General features: G+C 35.6%; 1 protein-coding gene across 2 annotated transcripts; it reads right to left on the bottom strand.

The window, feature by feature from the left end:
- Positions 1 to 5,538: 5,538 nt before the first annotated feature.
- Positions 5,539 to 12,812, bottom strand: VCAM1 (vascular cell adhesion molecule 1). Of its 2 annotated transcripts, XM_422310.7 has the most exons (7): positions 12,667 to 12,812; positions 11,692 to 11,967; positions 10,636 to 10,953; positions 9,615 to 9,887; positions 7,955 to 8,221; positions 7,033 to 7,299; positions 5,539 to 6,257 (listed from the first exon to the last, which is right to left on the bottom strand). In XM_422310.7, exons 1-7 carry the CDS (start codon positions 12,728 to 12,730, stop codon positions 6,097 to 6,099), a joined length of 1,626 nt encoding a protein of 541 aa, XP_422310.2. In that variant the 5' UTR covers positions 12,731 to 12,812; the 3' UTR covers positions 5,539 to 6,096. The 2 variants fall into 2 exon arrangements, with proteins under 2 accessions (XP_422310.2, XP_004936608.1); XM_004936551.5 differs by lacking the exon at positions 10,636 to 10,953.
- Between the last annotated feature and the right edge of the window lie 4,393 nt (positions 12,813 to 17,205).

Here is a 17,205-nt window from a genome sequence, read left to right as displayed (position 1 = left end):
TGTTTTTGAAAGTAATTATTCAATATGCTTACATTTGCTTTAAAAAAAAAACAATTTGAATTTTAAATATCTAAATGAGAATTCTTCAGATGTGAAAGTAATTCTGATTACTCACTTGTACTACATTAACTACAGTAATTGGCAATACAGACTGCATGGAGAGTTACTCTTTAATACATATTGCACATTCAGCCCTCCACTTATACTCTCTGGGATCACTGTCAAATCTCTCCCTCCCGCTGCTGGCAGCTTGCAGCGATACTGTGCAGAGTTCTTCATGTTACATTCTCTTATGTCCGTGACATAGGATGTTGTGGATGCTGTGAATTTTCATAATATCAAGAGGCAAAACAAACAAACTGAAAACAAATCCACCATGAACTACTGAATGCAGAGAAGCAAACTCAAGAAGCCTGACCTTCAAAAGACAGGAAGTGGGGAGTGCATTTGGAGAAGATGTTACTATACACTTCATGTTTCCCCAGCGTTTTTTTAGGCATTAACTTTTATCCACTTCTGGTTAAAATATCTTGGTCTGACCTAGTGTGGTTGCTCTTATGCTCTACGTCATAGTTAATGTAGTTTCCCTTTGACTGTCTCTTTCTGAAATTGCCCTGTTATCTCTTTTCCTGGGTCTAGTTCCAAAATTATGTGCATACGCTTATAGAAAATGGTAGAAACCTTGGGGATGAGCCAGCATCAGTCTCAGCTAGTACTTACTTTCACTTCACTGTTCAATCATGCCAAAGACTGAACAGATGGATAATCCATTAGATCACAATCCAATTCACTTGTCTCTGGAACAAGAGGGCTTTGCTAACAACAACAACAACAACAACAACAACAAAAACAAAAACAAAACAAAACACACACACACAAGAAAAAAACACCACGACCCCACAGTAGCTACTGTTACTACCAGGAGATTTTTCACATCCACAGAAGGTCAGATCTTGGAGCCTTATACAGCTCCAGTGTATTGTTTTAACAGCGAGCTAGACACAGGGAAGAAAAAGGAATAATCATACATGCATACTACTGGTTAAGTGTGCTTTTCAGTTGACATCATCACAGTTACTTGCTATAAAATAGTAAAATAAAGTCAAAAATAAAATAAAATAAAAAATAAGTCAAAGACAAATCAAGTTTATAAGCAGGATATTTCAACACATCTATGTTTTGAGCACAGAATGTTCAGCCTATGAACTTACTTTTAGATATGGAAATAAATTTTCTTGTATCCTGTACATTTCCTTAGCTTCTTCTACAGCTATGCTACTTTTTTTTGGCTGGTAGACAAAGTACAGAGAGCACTGTTTTCCCATGTTCTTGCTTTTTACTTAGACAACTTGGGAAGAGTGGTTTATGCCAGTGCTGTCACAATTTGTCAGAAGAGAAAATGTTCTTTAATCAATACGAAGTCTTGCTATCTGCTCCATCCCTGTTCACTAATCAGCATGGAGGCCATTTTGACTACAAACTAGAACAAAAGACAGAACAACAATGTGGTGCCAGTATTGCATTTTGTACATGAGAAGGATTTTTTCTTCCTTTTTTCACAGAGTTTATCTACAAAAACTAAATTATCTCCCTAAAATGTTTATGTCTGTATGCTTTTCAGATAGGAGTGCTCAAATGAATCATTCAACTGGGAAGAATTATCCCATTTTACCTCACTTTAGTGTTACTTGGTATATATAGAGAGAGACAGATAGAGAGAGAGAGAATATGTTCCTAAATTTTACTTTATTTTTCTATATCTATTGTCAGTTTAAAAAATGTAGGCAGTTTTATTTCTGTTTTATTTTTATTTCTGATATTGAAGCAAGAAAACTATTATTTGTTGAGGCTAAGCACATACATTGGAGGTGAAGATAGGAAGCCAGTATACCTCAAGCCCATTTCCTGATGTTTTCTTTCCAGCTGCACATTAGAAGTAGTGCTAAAGTATCCAGTGCTATGGTTTGTTTTTTTTTCCACATGCATCAAAGGGCATGAGAATGTAAAAAGCTAGTTCGATCTACTAAGTTTGACTAGCTACAGCAAAGAGGCTTTGTGGCTTAACTGGTAGCCATGTCACAGACTTACATCACAGTTAAAACTAATAAGCTAAAAAAGTTAAAACTAATATACTAATAAAGTCTCCACCACTGTAAGCCCTTAACAAATATGGAAGAACAATAAAAAAATACTACAAGATCATACATGCAAGACAATACTGTTCAAGATCATATACCACTCTTTTGCTAACATGTTAGATGGTATGTTGAAGTAGTAGAGAGGATTTAGAAAAGACTGTGAGGATTTTTTATGCACCATAGAAACAACTTCATAGAGAAAGCAGCTCAATTTGTTTAGTTTATCAAAGAGATAAGAGGGAGTTTGATTACAGAATACAATTGTCTTGTGGGGAGGAAGGCACAAAAGGACGACAGAAGAACTAATGCCTCTGCCATAGGAGAAATTAAACATTCCCCTCAGTATACCTACAAAAACATTTGAAAGCATTCCCCAAAACTGTTTAAAAAGCTACCTTTTTCTATTTGAACTTTACATTGTAAAAGGAGCATGTCTCAAACTGGCTATAGGGAATCAGATTTTGTAATCAGTTTTAAATATCTAGACTCATTTTACCTTTAACTTTTAGCACTGCCCCACAGTAACGCTGGGACAAACACATGGACAACTGGTGTGCTTGAGCACAAGCCGGCAGGGTAAAAGGCAACTCTATAAGCTATGAAGTAACTTTGCAGGGAAAACCTGAGTGAACCTCACAGTCCTCTGCTCTACAGATTATTTTGTCAGTCATAAAAGCAAGCCCCATGGCAGGGGCTCCTACCTAGACCTCCAGGCAGCTGAGACCCTTCCTGAAAGCACTTGCTAGGCTGGAGCTGTTGTTTATACCTTTTTGCCAGGGCAGAGGCTCTGCACTTGATGAGAGAGAGTGCAGGGAGAAATTATAATCCTTCTGTGATTTTCAATAAAAAGATAAGTTACTTGACAATGAACTTTTAGCCCCCATAAAACAAGCTGCTGTCCAAATGAAGAAATGCCCTGGGAAATACTGAAAATCAGGCTGTAGAGGAAGAGATTCCCTGGTAAGGTTCTTAGTAACTTCAAGGAGAGGAAGTTTGCTGCCCACACAAGAGCAGCCTCTCCTAAAATGAGCACTGCAAGCTCTGCTTATTCACTTCATGTTTATGGAAACTGGCCTACTGAAATCAAAGATCAACCCCTATTGACTCAATTAGCTATTAAGTATAGAGACTCTGAGAGGGCAGACAAGTCATGTAGACATAAAGATCTGCATCAAAATCACAAATACACTGGGAACCTGAGGGGAATTTCCGAGAAAAAATACAGAAGTGCAGAAGTGCTCTTGTGAGATGATTTGTATTTCTCTCCCACTCATCGTTTCTCTTTTTATTCCTTCTAAGAGACAACAGAAGAGAGGAAAACATGACAAGAGCTAATAAACCCCTTACCCAAGCAGGCCTCACTCAAGCCCACTCAAAGAAAGTCATAAGGCAGAAATATCTTTCTGGGTCTGACCAACCATTCCACTATGGCAGTATGTTTACAGCAGCGAGTGACTGCTTACAGTCAGCATGCAAAACTAGCCTGAGGAATACTTGCCTATTCCCTTTAGTATTTGTTCTTAATTCTTTAGTTCTTTATTTTTTTCACCATTTCCCTTCTAAACCAATTGATACTGCCTTTCATCACAATCTCCAGCAATATCAGCTTCCAATTATTTGCTGTGTTAAGAAATATCTTCCACTATATAACAAGTCTCCCACTTGTCTAGCGGTCCTGCAGTTCTGGCATCACATGATTTAGCAAACAACAGTTTTGCATTTGTTGTTTGCTATTAACTGCCTTCACAATTTAGAAAACTTCAGTCACATCCCCTCCTTCTTCAGAATTCTCTTCAAACTGAAACATCCTATGCATTTTAATTTTTCTTCTTCTTTTTTTTTTTTTTTCTCCAGGTCCAGCAACAAGAACTATATCCAGTAGACAAAATGTGTATGCACTGAAGTTTCATACAGGGAAAAAAATTGTACTTCCCAGTTTGCTCACAAGTCAGCACAGAGATATGCCTGACATCATGAATAAACCCGCTTGGGATTACCTCCAAGAAATTTATGTCATGAGTCTGTCAAAGCTCTCCTCCTCCTCTGTCTTCAATCTTTTCTTCACTCTCCTACTTCAAGCTCATATTCCTCCAAGCCAAGTCCATACTTCTCTTTTTCTACTACACTCCCATTTTCCAAAGCTCTCATTCCAACTGTAGACAAGCACAGAACCCTGCATGAAACGATTTACTGTTCACAAAACACTTCTGAACAAGCTATGAAGAAGACACAGAGATCTGTACCCCACCTTATCCTGCAGCTAGCTATCAAAATACACCTGTGTTTGTATTGCTGTTGGGGGCAGCTGCTATCATTTGTAGATAGTAAATAACACGAAGAAATTCCTTTCATATATATTTCTGATCTTGCATTTTCATGCTAGTTTGGAACAGCCAGCACCCCATTCTTGTGCCTAACACAGTGGCTCAGGGCTGCTGGCAGTAAATGTACTCCAACACCTCAGTGCCTGATCACTTAATACTGCTTTGTACCTCGTACAGCCTTATCTTCAGTGAACATCACTAACCGCATGAGTCAAAGCAGTGTTGCTGGCAAGGATGTAGCAGAGAATAACATTAAATTGCACTTCTCATTCCCCTCTCATCTTTGCCTCTGCACAGGAGACCTGCTATTTTCATAGGCACTTTTCCAGCACTGGAAAGAGGATGTGGTGAAAAGAGGCACTAAACAGGGTAAAGCACAGGCACTGATTGTCAGGCATGTGATTTGGTTTTCCACAGTGAGCAGCCTGAGAAGGACATTGCTTCAGGAAACAACCGCCAGCATGGCTGAGGTCATTCGAACAGATTCTCTCTCTGTTTAGGGAACTGCCTGCTTTTCTTGTGCCTTTCCAGAGACGGCTTCCCATGACTCTAGAACCTGCTGTTGCTAAGGATAGTAACTTTCAGTAGCTTCTTCTACAGGAATGTGCATAAGAACTATACAAGCTTTCTCTTTAGTAATACTAACCTATGCCAAGATCTCTTTAAGTTTACAGATATCAGAGGAAGTCCATAGGTAAAAAGTAAATACATTTTCAACTAGCAAAATCACAGCAGGTGATTTCTGTGTACGAAAGTATGAAAGCAGGTATGCTGACAAAATATTAAGCAAGAATCACTAGGGGGATTTAAAAGAAACACACTAGTAGTATTTTGTAGTGGAAATCTCTAAAGCATACTTATTGGCAGCTTATGTTCTAAATACAGGGTCTAATTTGATTCATTACAAAACAGCAGAATTTTGTCACTGCTTTGTGAATGACTAATTCCTATAAAAATGCTTCAGCTGTCCTAAAAGTATCTATCTTATAATCTGAGCCCCTTCCTACATAATATTTATAGTAATGTACTCACTAACTAAAATACAATGCTTCACAAATGAGTCTTGAGATCTTAAATTAATTTAAAATAATCAGATGTGTATTCATCAGACAGTGATTGTGTAATTTCTTTGAAGGTACACAGTTCACAGCAAAATAAGTGAAAAGGGAACATTTTCCAAACATTGCCACAAGCAGAAAGACTATATTAAAGACATTCAATCTGTAGAATAATACAAAATAAGATATTATTAATCAATCAGTTCAAATAATGCTGATTTATATATTTAAATTAACAACATCTATGTACAGCTGCAGAGACTGTAATTTTACAAACTGATATTCAGTTAAACATATTTGCAACAATTTATACACTATGTACAAACTTAGTTCTCCAACAAACTCTTGGTTTATCATGCTTCAACACAGAAGTGCTATACCTACTCCTAACATGCTAGCCTTCCCTTCAATTTAAATTCTGAAATACTGCTTAAAGCACAAAAAAATTTCATTTGCTATCATATGGTACCTGTCCTCAAATCACTTGTTACCATATTTTTTGGAATAGGCATATAAAGAGTCACAACAATAAATAACATTGCTTATCATGAACTATTTGTATTTATATTCATACAATCACACTTTCAGCCTCAATGCTTTAACAAGACTGTAGGATCCATTTATCTTTGCTTTTCTTGACACGTAGATCAAAATTGCAACCACAGGTATTGCTATTGCTGTTACACAGGAGAGTGCAATCATCAGGGGCATAATTTGATCTGGTTTTTCCAATTTTCCTGAAAACAGAGACAAATGAATACAAAAAGTTGCATGAATTGGTTTTTACATGATTTTTAATGTATAACTAAAAGCAGAGTTATTTTAGTGACCTTTACTGGAACACTTTTTCAGTTTTCTTCCACAAAGCACATTTCAATGCCTTTTCCTTGTTTCTTTTTTCTTTAGTAACTCCACAGTTACCATTATAATTCTTAGCCAGAATCTTGGTCTTGAACATACTATACAAGTTCAAACACACTTGATATCATCAACAATGAAGAATACCATGGAGTTCCGGAAGAATAACAAAAGAATACTATCTATCTCACCCAGTCAACAATATAGGGATACTTCCATCTCCTGGAAACGTAATGCTTCAGGAGAGGATCATGTTTAAGAAGCCCAATATTTAGATCTCTCTGGGTTAGCCTCACTATTCACAAAACACACAGGAAAATGGTTAGAATCTACATTTTTCTGGCCCTGTCCTTACAGCTACAGTGCCAACTCATGTAACAGAGACAACATCCATTCTATAAGGTTAAATAAAGCAGATCCTCATCAGTTGCTCTGTTATTTCATTTGATTTGTTGTTGTTGTTTTTGTTTGATTTTGTTGTTTGTTTGGTTGTTTTTTGTTGTTTTTCTTTTCCTGTTGTTGCTTTGGGTTTTTTTTTTAGGTTAACTTCAACGTTTTTGTGCAAAGATTAGCCATGAACTTGTTTTGCCTACCTTGACACAAAATCTACTAGAACATACAAACAAAATAAGTTTAGACAATAGATTTACCTACCTACAACAGCTATCTCTATCACTTTGATGTTGTTTCCAACCTCATTGAAAACATCAAGCAAATATCTGCCTGTATCATTTTTGGTGACATTATAGAGAGTAAAGGTTCCATTGACTGCTGGTAGAATTATTTCTTCGTCTTGATTAACTTTTTTCAGGATCATCTGTGATGGTGGGTTACTGTATGTGCTACACATAATAGTGACATTTTCTCCTTCTTTAACATTTTCTGATGGATAAACTAACACAGTAATATTCTGAGGAGGAACTGGCAAGAAACATAAAGGTAAAGTTTAGCAACAAATGGAAGCAAAAAAAAAAACACAAAACAAAACAATCTCATGAAGTTTGCATATACAAAGCACTAATCCAATTAATGGATTCGCTATTATCTTCAAGTGTGTAGTTTTGAATGCTACTCTGTCACCAGCTGTCCTTAAAACAGTGCAGTCTAAAACAACAGCAGCTGACAGAAATAGCATTTTATAAATCGGTGGGGTAGTTTGCATATCTTTTTCAATATATTGAGCCTTCTCTTCTCTTGTTTTAAATTCACTGTTCAATCACTTGAGTTCATGAAAGGACACAGACCAACAGACCCAGAGATTGATGTGCTCCCTCAACAGAAAAGAAATACAAAAGGCAAAGGAAAGAGTCTTAAAATAGTATCTTTTCACTAGGTTCCACAATTTTAAATCCTGTTTTCAGAGTCTGGGGGAGAAGTGGATTTATGAAATATTTTAAAGCAATTATTCTGTGCTCTGAAATTCCAGACAGAAGTTTTCATAACCACTAATATCTTACCACTTACACAAGAATCTGTACAACACATCTCAGTATTTTTAAAGACATTTCATTGTCATCTCATCCATCTAATAAAAAAATTAAAACATTAACTCTATACAATAGTTATTTTAACTGACCTTTGACATCAAGCTCTACATCTAGAGAATGATTTCCAAATTTGTTAGTGAATGTGCACTCATATTTTCCTGCATCCTCTGGCTGAACCTTGTCTATGGTGTATTTGCCATCTTCTGTTTTAAGGGTTGTGACCACATCACCTATTTTTTTTTCTAGGATAATCTGAACAGCTGGGACACCTGTAGCTGAGCAAGAGATGGTAACACTTTCTCCTTCTTTTACTGAACTCGATGGGAAAACCATTAGTGATGCATTTTTTGGTGGAGCTATAAGAAAAAAAAAAAAGTTAAAGAGATGGATTAGTGTCAGAAATGAGCCCTACACCTACACAGCATTATTGTTATCATGCAATAAACAGCAGCAGCAGGGCCAAAGCAGAAGAACATGCTTACTACTGAAATGAAACTCTGCTGCAATTGAATATAGGTTAGAAGCCAGCACTTGGCATAGCCTGAATGGAGACTGCAAGAACAGGATTCAAAGTTGTAACTGAAAAGAAAGACAAAGATGCAATATAATCTCCACAGAAAATCTTCAGAACGTATTTTCTATTTGCATAGTATGCTGTTAACCGGATCTTATACCAACCATACCAGTATGGCTGGATCTTATACCAACTATACCAGTAGAGAATACACAGGCACCTCTCTACATAGCTTCTTTGCTTCATGCATACATTTGCCATTAAAAAGGAGTGAGGGAAATTCAACTTCATATAAGTTACCTGTACTAAAGATTTCACTCTGTATTATTTAAAGCTACCTAAATAACCGTGGCACTAGGGCCATCCTGTGACTCCATTTTCTCTTATCATGCACGTGCTCCAAATAATGCAGAACTCTTCACTGAGCCTTCTACAACAGTTCAAGGAAAAAAATGTTTCTATACAATGGTCTGCTGGGAAAAAAAACCTCCTCCTTAGACTATTTTAAGGAGAAAATTTGACAGAGTAGACATAATGCCTTGTAGTGAGGGGAGAGTTCTCCTTCTTCCACCTGTGTTTCTATCTACAATGTTTCTAAATTGTGGAGACAACAAATATCTGGTAAAAATAAGTATGGGAAAAGTGAAATAACACAACGTGGAATGTGTCGATAAGCTATTCTCAACCATGTAATAGTAATTAGTTACTTTATTTCTGCATAAGATAAAATAGAACTAAAGTTAGAGGGTTTTAAAAAAGTCAGGAACTGCTCACCCAAATATTTGGTCATTTTAGTTTTTGTCCTAGATTCCATCTGAAACGTTTGGCTCTACAGAAACAGTAGCAGTAACATTGATAATAACAACAACAATATATAATCCTTTTGGATTACTTGTGCAAAGCAGGAGACGGAGATGTCCCTATGAAATTGCTATGGACACTGGCATTTCAATGGGGAATAACTGTCCCCCATGGCACTACTTCTTCAGATTTCTTTATCGTTTTGAGTATTGCTTTGTATAGAGGCACAAATGCACAGCAGCAGAGAATTATCTGAAAATGAAGCATAGAAAACCATAGCCCACAAAGAACAGCAATGAATCAAAAGCTGAATTCTGAAAACATGAAAGGAAAGCCCAATAATTTCCTATTTATCAGTGTTTCAGCAACTTTTAACTCAATACACAGCCACAGACTAGTTACTGAATAATAGTTAAATGCAAGCAGACTTGTACCTTGTATAACAATGTTCGTGGTTGCTTTCTCAGTTTTATTAGTTACAGGATTAACTACTTCACAGATGTACTGCCCCGAGTCAGTGAAATGGGCATGAGGAATAGAAAGAACACTGTTTTCTATGAAATGCTGAATGGTTTCCTTTGCCAGATGTTTTCTCCAAAATACTTGTGCTGGTGGATTACTGTCAGTCATACAAGTAAGTTTTAGAAAGTGTCCTTCCATTAATGAGTTTCCTGGAGATGCATTAATGGAAGTATTTTGTGGACCAACTAGAAAAGAACAAAAGAAAGATATGGTTTGCATGTTAATGGAGAATGATATGCACATCTTTAACATTAACTCCTCTGCAGTTATACTGCATGCACTACCAAGAAAAAAAAGAATGGCATGGATGCCAGTAACACAGCAGAACAATTTTTCTAGACTTAATAAGACACTGAGTTTGCAGTTTTGAAAGCTAAGCTAGGCACAATGCATACAAATAACTTGCCTTTCTGTTTACTCTTACACTTGTCTCCCTATTGAATAAGGGCTACAAACTTGAAACTGCTAAGCATACCAAAGCAATTTTAAAAATAATTGTTTATCTGGATACTCTTGTTGTTCTTATGGTCTTCACTTTCTGTCTGAGTACCAGAGCCCTAGGTAAGAGAGAGACAGATGAATTCTTACAGGACAGCCTAAATTCTGAACAACCGTAAATGTCTAAGGCAATGTGCACAGGTTTCTCACTAACTGTTGCTGAATAAAACTATTTAACTTATATGGCCTAGGCTTCAAACCTGAAAACAATCTGTTCCACAAAGATGTTAGAAGACTGTGCTCAGAGATAACATTTAATAAATAAAAGGTATATCCTACTTTTGATATTTTTGCAATTAAATATAGATACTAGAAAATAAATTAAGTATATACAAAGAAGTTCAGATTATAAATGCACAAACTTCATAAATCCATTCCACATAATACAGCATAAAATGGTATTTGATATGAAAACCCTAATATAAAAACACTTACAGTTTGCATTCAGTTTCAGAGAAGTTAATCTTTCTTTGGGCTCAAAGTCCATACCAGCAATTTGTAATCTGGCCACACAAACAATCTCTTTACCATTGTCTTCAGTTGTAAGGTTAAATGAGTATGCCACAGTTTTGGTTTCTGTTTTTGTGCTGACATCTCCTTCAAAAGTTTTTCTATGAAGAATTTGCTCATCTTTCTTTAGGAGTAATTCCAGATGATCAGAAGGAAACACATCATGAATTTTACAGATGACAGTGGCGGTTTCTCCAACAACTAAAGATGCACTGGTCTCAATGATAGGATCACTGGGAAAAGCTAGAAGAACAAAGCCCACTTCTTCAGACTACCGGAGATGGGCCCTAGACTCAACATCAGAGCAGGGTCCATGCATTAAACAACACGAGTTTAAAGGTGCATATCAACTTTTATCAACCTTATATCAACTCTATAACAAGACATTCCTTGATATGAAGACATATAGGTATTTTATAAGCAGTTAACACACTAAGAAGAAATGCATTTGTACAATTTTTTAGAATATGATCACAGATTATTTCATGAGATCCAGCAAGGCACCTAATTAGTGACACAGCTACCTAAAAATGCACAGGAATCTGTAACAATAGATACACTAGTAGCATCCCATTTTTTCATACTGGCAACTTTAGACATCTGAATTGTAATCCTGCATACTGCCAAGACTTTGGTAAGGTGCTCTGCACTTGAAGGTTTCCCATGTATGTCCATCTAAACCACACCATTTATTTTTATTGCACTTCTATAAATGTTTGGGGGAGTCTATGTTCTAGCTTTCAAGTATTACCAAGAATGAGAATATATACTATTTTCAGGGTAAAAAGCTAAGCAGAAAGTAGCTGAGAAGAAACAGACAGAGGAATCTTTACAAGGAAATGTATGTTGAGTTATATCAGATTCCTTACCCTAGCACTACAAGATAACTGCCAACTACAATATCTAAGAACAATTCTTTTTTTTTTTTTTTAATATAATTTCTTAGCAAATGAGTACTACTTAAAGAGCATTTTTACTTACAGTAAAGTTCAACTTTGACACTCTTCTCTTTTTTCTCTTTATTGCAGATGACAGTGCATAAATAATCATTATAATTTTCAGCACTAACTGGATTCATAGTCAAGGTAGAATGTGTCTTGTTGTTGTACACTTTTCCTCCAAGGGGGTAGTCCATTTGGGTCCTCCATGAAAACTTTGGTAATGCACAGCCAGTAGTATTGCATGTGAGTATCAGTGTTGCTCCAATCCGTTCAACAACTCTGTCGGCTGGTGTAATTTCCATTTCAAAAGCTTTAACTACAACATGGAGAAATGTACATAAACTCAGCAACACTGTTAAAATTTACTTCCCATTTTCTCATGGCCTACTGTGACACGAGGTTACAACTTTACAAGTTTACAGCTGTGTGGAAGTTAAACTAATACAGATCATACAAGGGTTTATATCTTCAAAATATCCCATAAAAATAGCTATTTTTTTCTAAGTTAAGAGACTGAGATGACCCTAACAGACAATTATGATGCATAAAATGCATAAATCAATATGGTCAGTGAAAACAGATGCATAGGCACAATATAACTTTTCTAACCAGGAAGATTTTGTTGTAAAACTCTAACATTTGAGGGAAGGGATGGTAAGTAAGATAGCAAGGACAATTGCAGAATAGCTTTCAACAGAATATCTAGTATTAAACTTAATTGATGCTGTCAGAGATGACAGTAAAAACCAAACATACAGTGATGTAATATAGTTGTCTCCTAGACAGTCTTTTAGCCAAACTCTTATAAGAAAGTGACCATGCAGAGAAAAGTTATAAATAAAAGCCAGAAATAAACTTCCTGACATTCTGAAAGAACTACTTAATTAACACTGTATTCACTGAAATGTAAAAGCAAATGCAATAAAGAGAAATAACAACAAAACAGTAAATTGTAGTTCACTTTACATTTAACAAAATTGAAAGTAAATGAAGCAAACAAATCTCTCCAACTTACCGTCCATTAATACATACAAAATAATTAGCACAGTTTGGCTTGTTCTTCCCATCTGTTTAAACATTTATAATCGCTGTTATTAGGAAAATAAAAAAAGCTTTGCTTTCTTTCCTGCAAAGAAGAATACTGAGAAGCTGCTGCTCTGCAGCTGTTAGTTGCTGCGAGTGCTCTTTATAAAGGCTTTTCTTTAAGTGGAAGGGGAAATCCAGAGTAAGGAGGAAGACATCCATGTATGGTGGTATCAGCGCCCTCTGCTGCTTTTTTTTCCCCTCTTTCTTTTAAATACAAAAATTTAAAGCTCAGGATAACAAATATTAACACTTGTAATATAGTTCTTAGTACAAGTAAAAGTAGCAAGACAAGATCTGATCCTGCAAATATTTAATAAAATGGATGTAGGTATTATAAGTAATTGAATGGGACCATATCTCAGGTGGAAATGTTATTCAGATTTGCTTTTAGTTCAAATATTTTTGCATGACTCTGTCTTTTGAGAATATTTCTCACCATATTATTTTATGAATAATGTTCCCTAGCACAGTATTTCCTTTGAAGACTACTACCACTCTCAGAGGCGATGTTACTCATGTTGCTAAGTACTTTTAATCCCTAAAAATGAAGTTAGCTAACAGAAGTCTACAGACTTGGATAAAAGAAGAAAGAAATTCAGTGCAAAATATACTTGTTTTTAAAATGTGTTTAGAAAATCATTTGGTATATAATAGTTTGACTGTGTATTTGACGTCTATGAAACACCATAATGAAGCAGATTTTTAAAAGAGGCTTTCTTCTTAATAGATGAGTAATACATTGGAAAAATAAAGGCTGAGGTAATGCCATCAATGCTCAAGAAATTTACTTGCTGAAAAGTAAGTAAATTTATAATACTTTTTGAGCCATGCAGATGTTACAGTCAACAATCTAATGGGAACTCTGAAATATCAGCTTCAGGCAAGAGTAGTACCAGAAAGTACTACAGAAGTACTGTAAGTACCCCAACATTTTCATCCTCATAGTTGGACAGTACAAGCTGCTATAGAAACAACAAAGCACATTGTGATAATAAGCTTTGTTTTTTTTTTTTTTTTTTTTTTTTAAAAACACACTCAACATAATCTCATGCAAGGGGTGTAATGATTAGAGTAAGTTGAAATTGTAATCTCAGGCTGAGAATATATCTTCAAAATAGTAATAATCAATACAAACAAAAATACTCAGTATAAATGATAAACAAATGAACCAAAGAATAACTTAAAAGAAATAAAACAGGGAAATATGAAGCAGCTAAGAGTGCCTAAATGAAACCCACTAAAGCTGAAACTATCACAATGGATTCTCCCATAATATATTGATTTATCATTATTGTTTTTATTACAGGAAGAAAAATAAAAATTCTCAGAACTGTCATGAAATACATGAAGAACAGTATTCTGATATTTATAATATATATTTTATAAAATCCAGAAAAAAAAACAACAACAAAATCTGTCTGGAGTAGATAACAGCAATCACAGAATGCAATTTTACTTCACATATCAGGTTTTGTTAAAGGGAAGCATATTCTCCCAGCTGAGTTGCAAATAAATACTTTTTCATCACAGGTAGAGAAATAAGAGTTGAAACTCCTCTGTTTTAATGGCTTAGTGATCAACTTCAGCTGAGGGAGAAAAGGCAAAATTTCCCTGTTTCTGGGAAGCTGGTTTCTAGATGCAAGGAAATACAAATATAGAAGGCAATATCCGCATTCTGGAAAAACTATAATCAAACCCTTCATCAGATAACATGGAACAGGAAATAACTCTGTTCCAGCTTCCACTAAATTAAACTGGACAGCTGCCATTAACTTTACAGGAGTTGGATCCCTACTAGAAGGACTACTATACTGAGTGGTTAGATTTAACTCAGACAGTACAGGGAAGAGCAAGATTAGCCCATACATATTAAAGGACATAAGATCTCCGAAGATATTCAGAAATTTCTTAAAATTTGCTCTTTCCCCAATCTCAGATGTGAGCCTCCTCAGTATTCTGAAAAGAACATATGTTTACTGTGGCCTGTACCATCCCCAGCATCAAACTGCAAATAGGAAAACAGATATCAAGTTCGCTTGTTTTCAGAACTGGCTGTTTTACCTGAAAACAGAAAGCAGCTGACAAATTTTAGGGATTTACAAGAGTTCAGATAAACCAGCTTTTTATTCAAACATCACAGAGGAAAACGCTGGTGATAAAAAACAGAGGTACATTTACAAGTATTATAGGATCAACTGTAAGAAATTCTGACACACGCAGAGCACAGTGAATGCTGGAATGTGACTAGGATTTAAAAAAATTGTTAAAGGCACAAGAAATTAAAAGAATTAAGCGCTCAAATGTAAATACATGGTTTCCGATATATCTTGCAATCAAAAGAGACTTTTCACAGGTTTTGGTGGACAAACCCACATAAAACAATTATGTCTCAGAAGACAGTTTGAAAGTATTTTTGGCCTGGTATCAGAAAATACGAACACCCTTCAGGAAACTGAAACTTAGCTTAGACTTTCTCTGGAATGTAAAAGAAAACTATTTCAGAACTGTGATATGCATTTGCTTTAATTCAATACTTATACAACCCTATTAAATATTTAGGATAAATTTCACTTAATTTCCACTAGACAAAAGAAATCATGAGTTCATGATAACTTAAATGAGCTATTTGAACAAATGTGCATTATGCAACATTTTAGTTATTTAACATTTCAAACACTCTTTACTACATTTCTCACGTCTCCTGCACTGGAGGCTATTCTGAAAGCTGAAAGGGTAGAAGTCATGCTGAATTTGGTATCTTAAAACCTCTGCTACTCTTTCTGTGATTTTTTGTGATTTATGTCCAAGGACCCATGGAAAAGAGGGTTAGTCCTCCTCTCTCGGCAGACAGGATTAAAAAAAAAAAAAAAAAGGATGGAAGGAAAATGGCGTAATCAGACCTATTTCCTATGCCAGTAATAAAATGCCTATGGTACTTCAGCCCAGTATCTGTATCTAGAGTCACTTTTTGGGATTTCTCCTAAAAATACCTACTATTGAAGTAATTATTTCTACATAGAACACCAACACAGAAATATATGCAAGCACATTTATTACCAAGCACCTTTAATGAGGAACCATGGAGGACATGCATGAATATTGCTGCCCTATACAGCAGATCTGCTAGCCACAGCTTTTCAGTTCACAATGAACTCAACAGTCTGCTATATGCATTGTACAGTGTTTTTCTTTCCTCTGTGCCCGCTGGCTTTTTGGATCACAGCACTTCCCTGACCCTTTTCTTTCTCTAACTCCCTTCAACTTCTTTCTTATCACCTGACAATAGTACAATTTCTGCATAGCCCCAAGTTGGGGAGGAGAGCATCACTGACTCCCTATAATTTTCATACCTGGAAGCGAAGGATGAGATCTACTTACAGGACTATTTAAGGAGTTGTGTCTGATTCTGGAATTGTAACTTTCCTCTAACTACAAACAAACAAACAAAAAACCCACCACGAACATATTATCCTGTAACCCAAATAACATTTTACAGTTGTGCTCCACATCTAACTTGTCATCTACTGAAAAAAAAAAGTAAAAAAAGAAACAAGAAAAATTTATCATGTTTCTTTCTCTTCTATGGAATTTCTGAAATACTTTATATATACTTCCTTCTTGATCTTTCTCAGGCACCAGTTCACCAGTATGCCATTTCCTGTTTGGTTAGTTTAACTGCACAGTATTTGAAGACAGCCAGAATACAAATAAAATGCCAGATAACATGATATAGAAGTGTGATAACTTGCATAGGCAACAAAACAGCTAATTTATTACTTCTACTCAGAGGCATTGTCTCTGATTTCACAGAAGGAGCAAAAAGTTCATTATCAAAAAAATAGCAGCTAGTAAAAAGTCCCTACTTTTTGTCTTAGCTCATGCTGGCAAAAAAAGAAAAAAAAAACCAAGCTGTGGAAATTCCAAGTTTCATTTCTGAATAAAGAAAATACCATTTGAGTGGTGCTGGATTTAAAAGTGAAACCGTTTTATATCCTTTAAAACCACTTACAGTAACTGAGCTTCTATTGTCTTCATAAATACATACATTGGAAAAAAAAATTAAGTTTTCTTCCTGAAATATGCTCTAGTAGGTATCAAGAGCCAAATTCAATATGAACCTTGGAGGACTCAAAATCTATTTGTGAATTTTGATACTTAAGCCAAATACACTGAGATATGATCAAGTCAGTTGCTCTTACTGGAATCACAACTTTTTAGACAAAATTTATTCAACATGGTCAGAGCAAAGAAAAAAAGAGGAATCTAGGTCAAAGTGCAGACACTGGCTAGGACCCAGGATATGGCAGGATAAAGTAAACTGAAAACACTTAAAGAACATGACTGAGTTACTTAATTCTGCCAGCATTCCATGTGAAATCCCAGTACCAGTAAATTTGTTGTATACTTCATTAAGGCCAACATTTCACATCATCAGATGAAGCTAATCAAAAGCGTGAGGAGAACTTCT

Source organism: Gallus gallus, chromosome 8 (genome assembly GCF_016699485.2).
Source record: "Gallus gallus isolate bGalGal1 chromosome 8, bGalGal1.mat.broiler.GRCg7b, whole genome shotgun sequence".
Taxonomy (NCBI): Eukaryota; Metazoa; Chordata; class Aves; order Galliformes; family Phasianidae; genus Gallus; species Gallus gallus.
The sequence above is the reverse complement of the archived record's forward strand: the minus strand, read 5'-3'. Positions and strand labels throughout refer to the sequence as shown.

Coding starts and splice junctions, on each gene's coding strand:
- VCAM1 (XM_422310.7), bottom strand. CDS start 12,730: ATGTTTAAACAGATGGGAAGAACAAGCCAAACTGTGCTAATTATTTTG. Junction 10,954..11,691: donor TGTCAAAGTTGAACTTTACT/GTAAGTAAAAAT, acceptor TTGTTCTTCTAG/CTTTTCCCAGTGATCCTATC. Junction 9,888..10,635: donor TCTGAAACTGAATGCAAACT/GTAAGTGTTTTT, acceptor GTTCTTTTCTAG/TTGGTCCACAAAATACTTCC.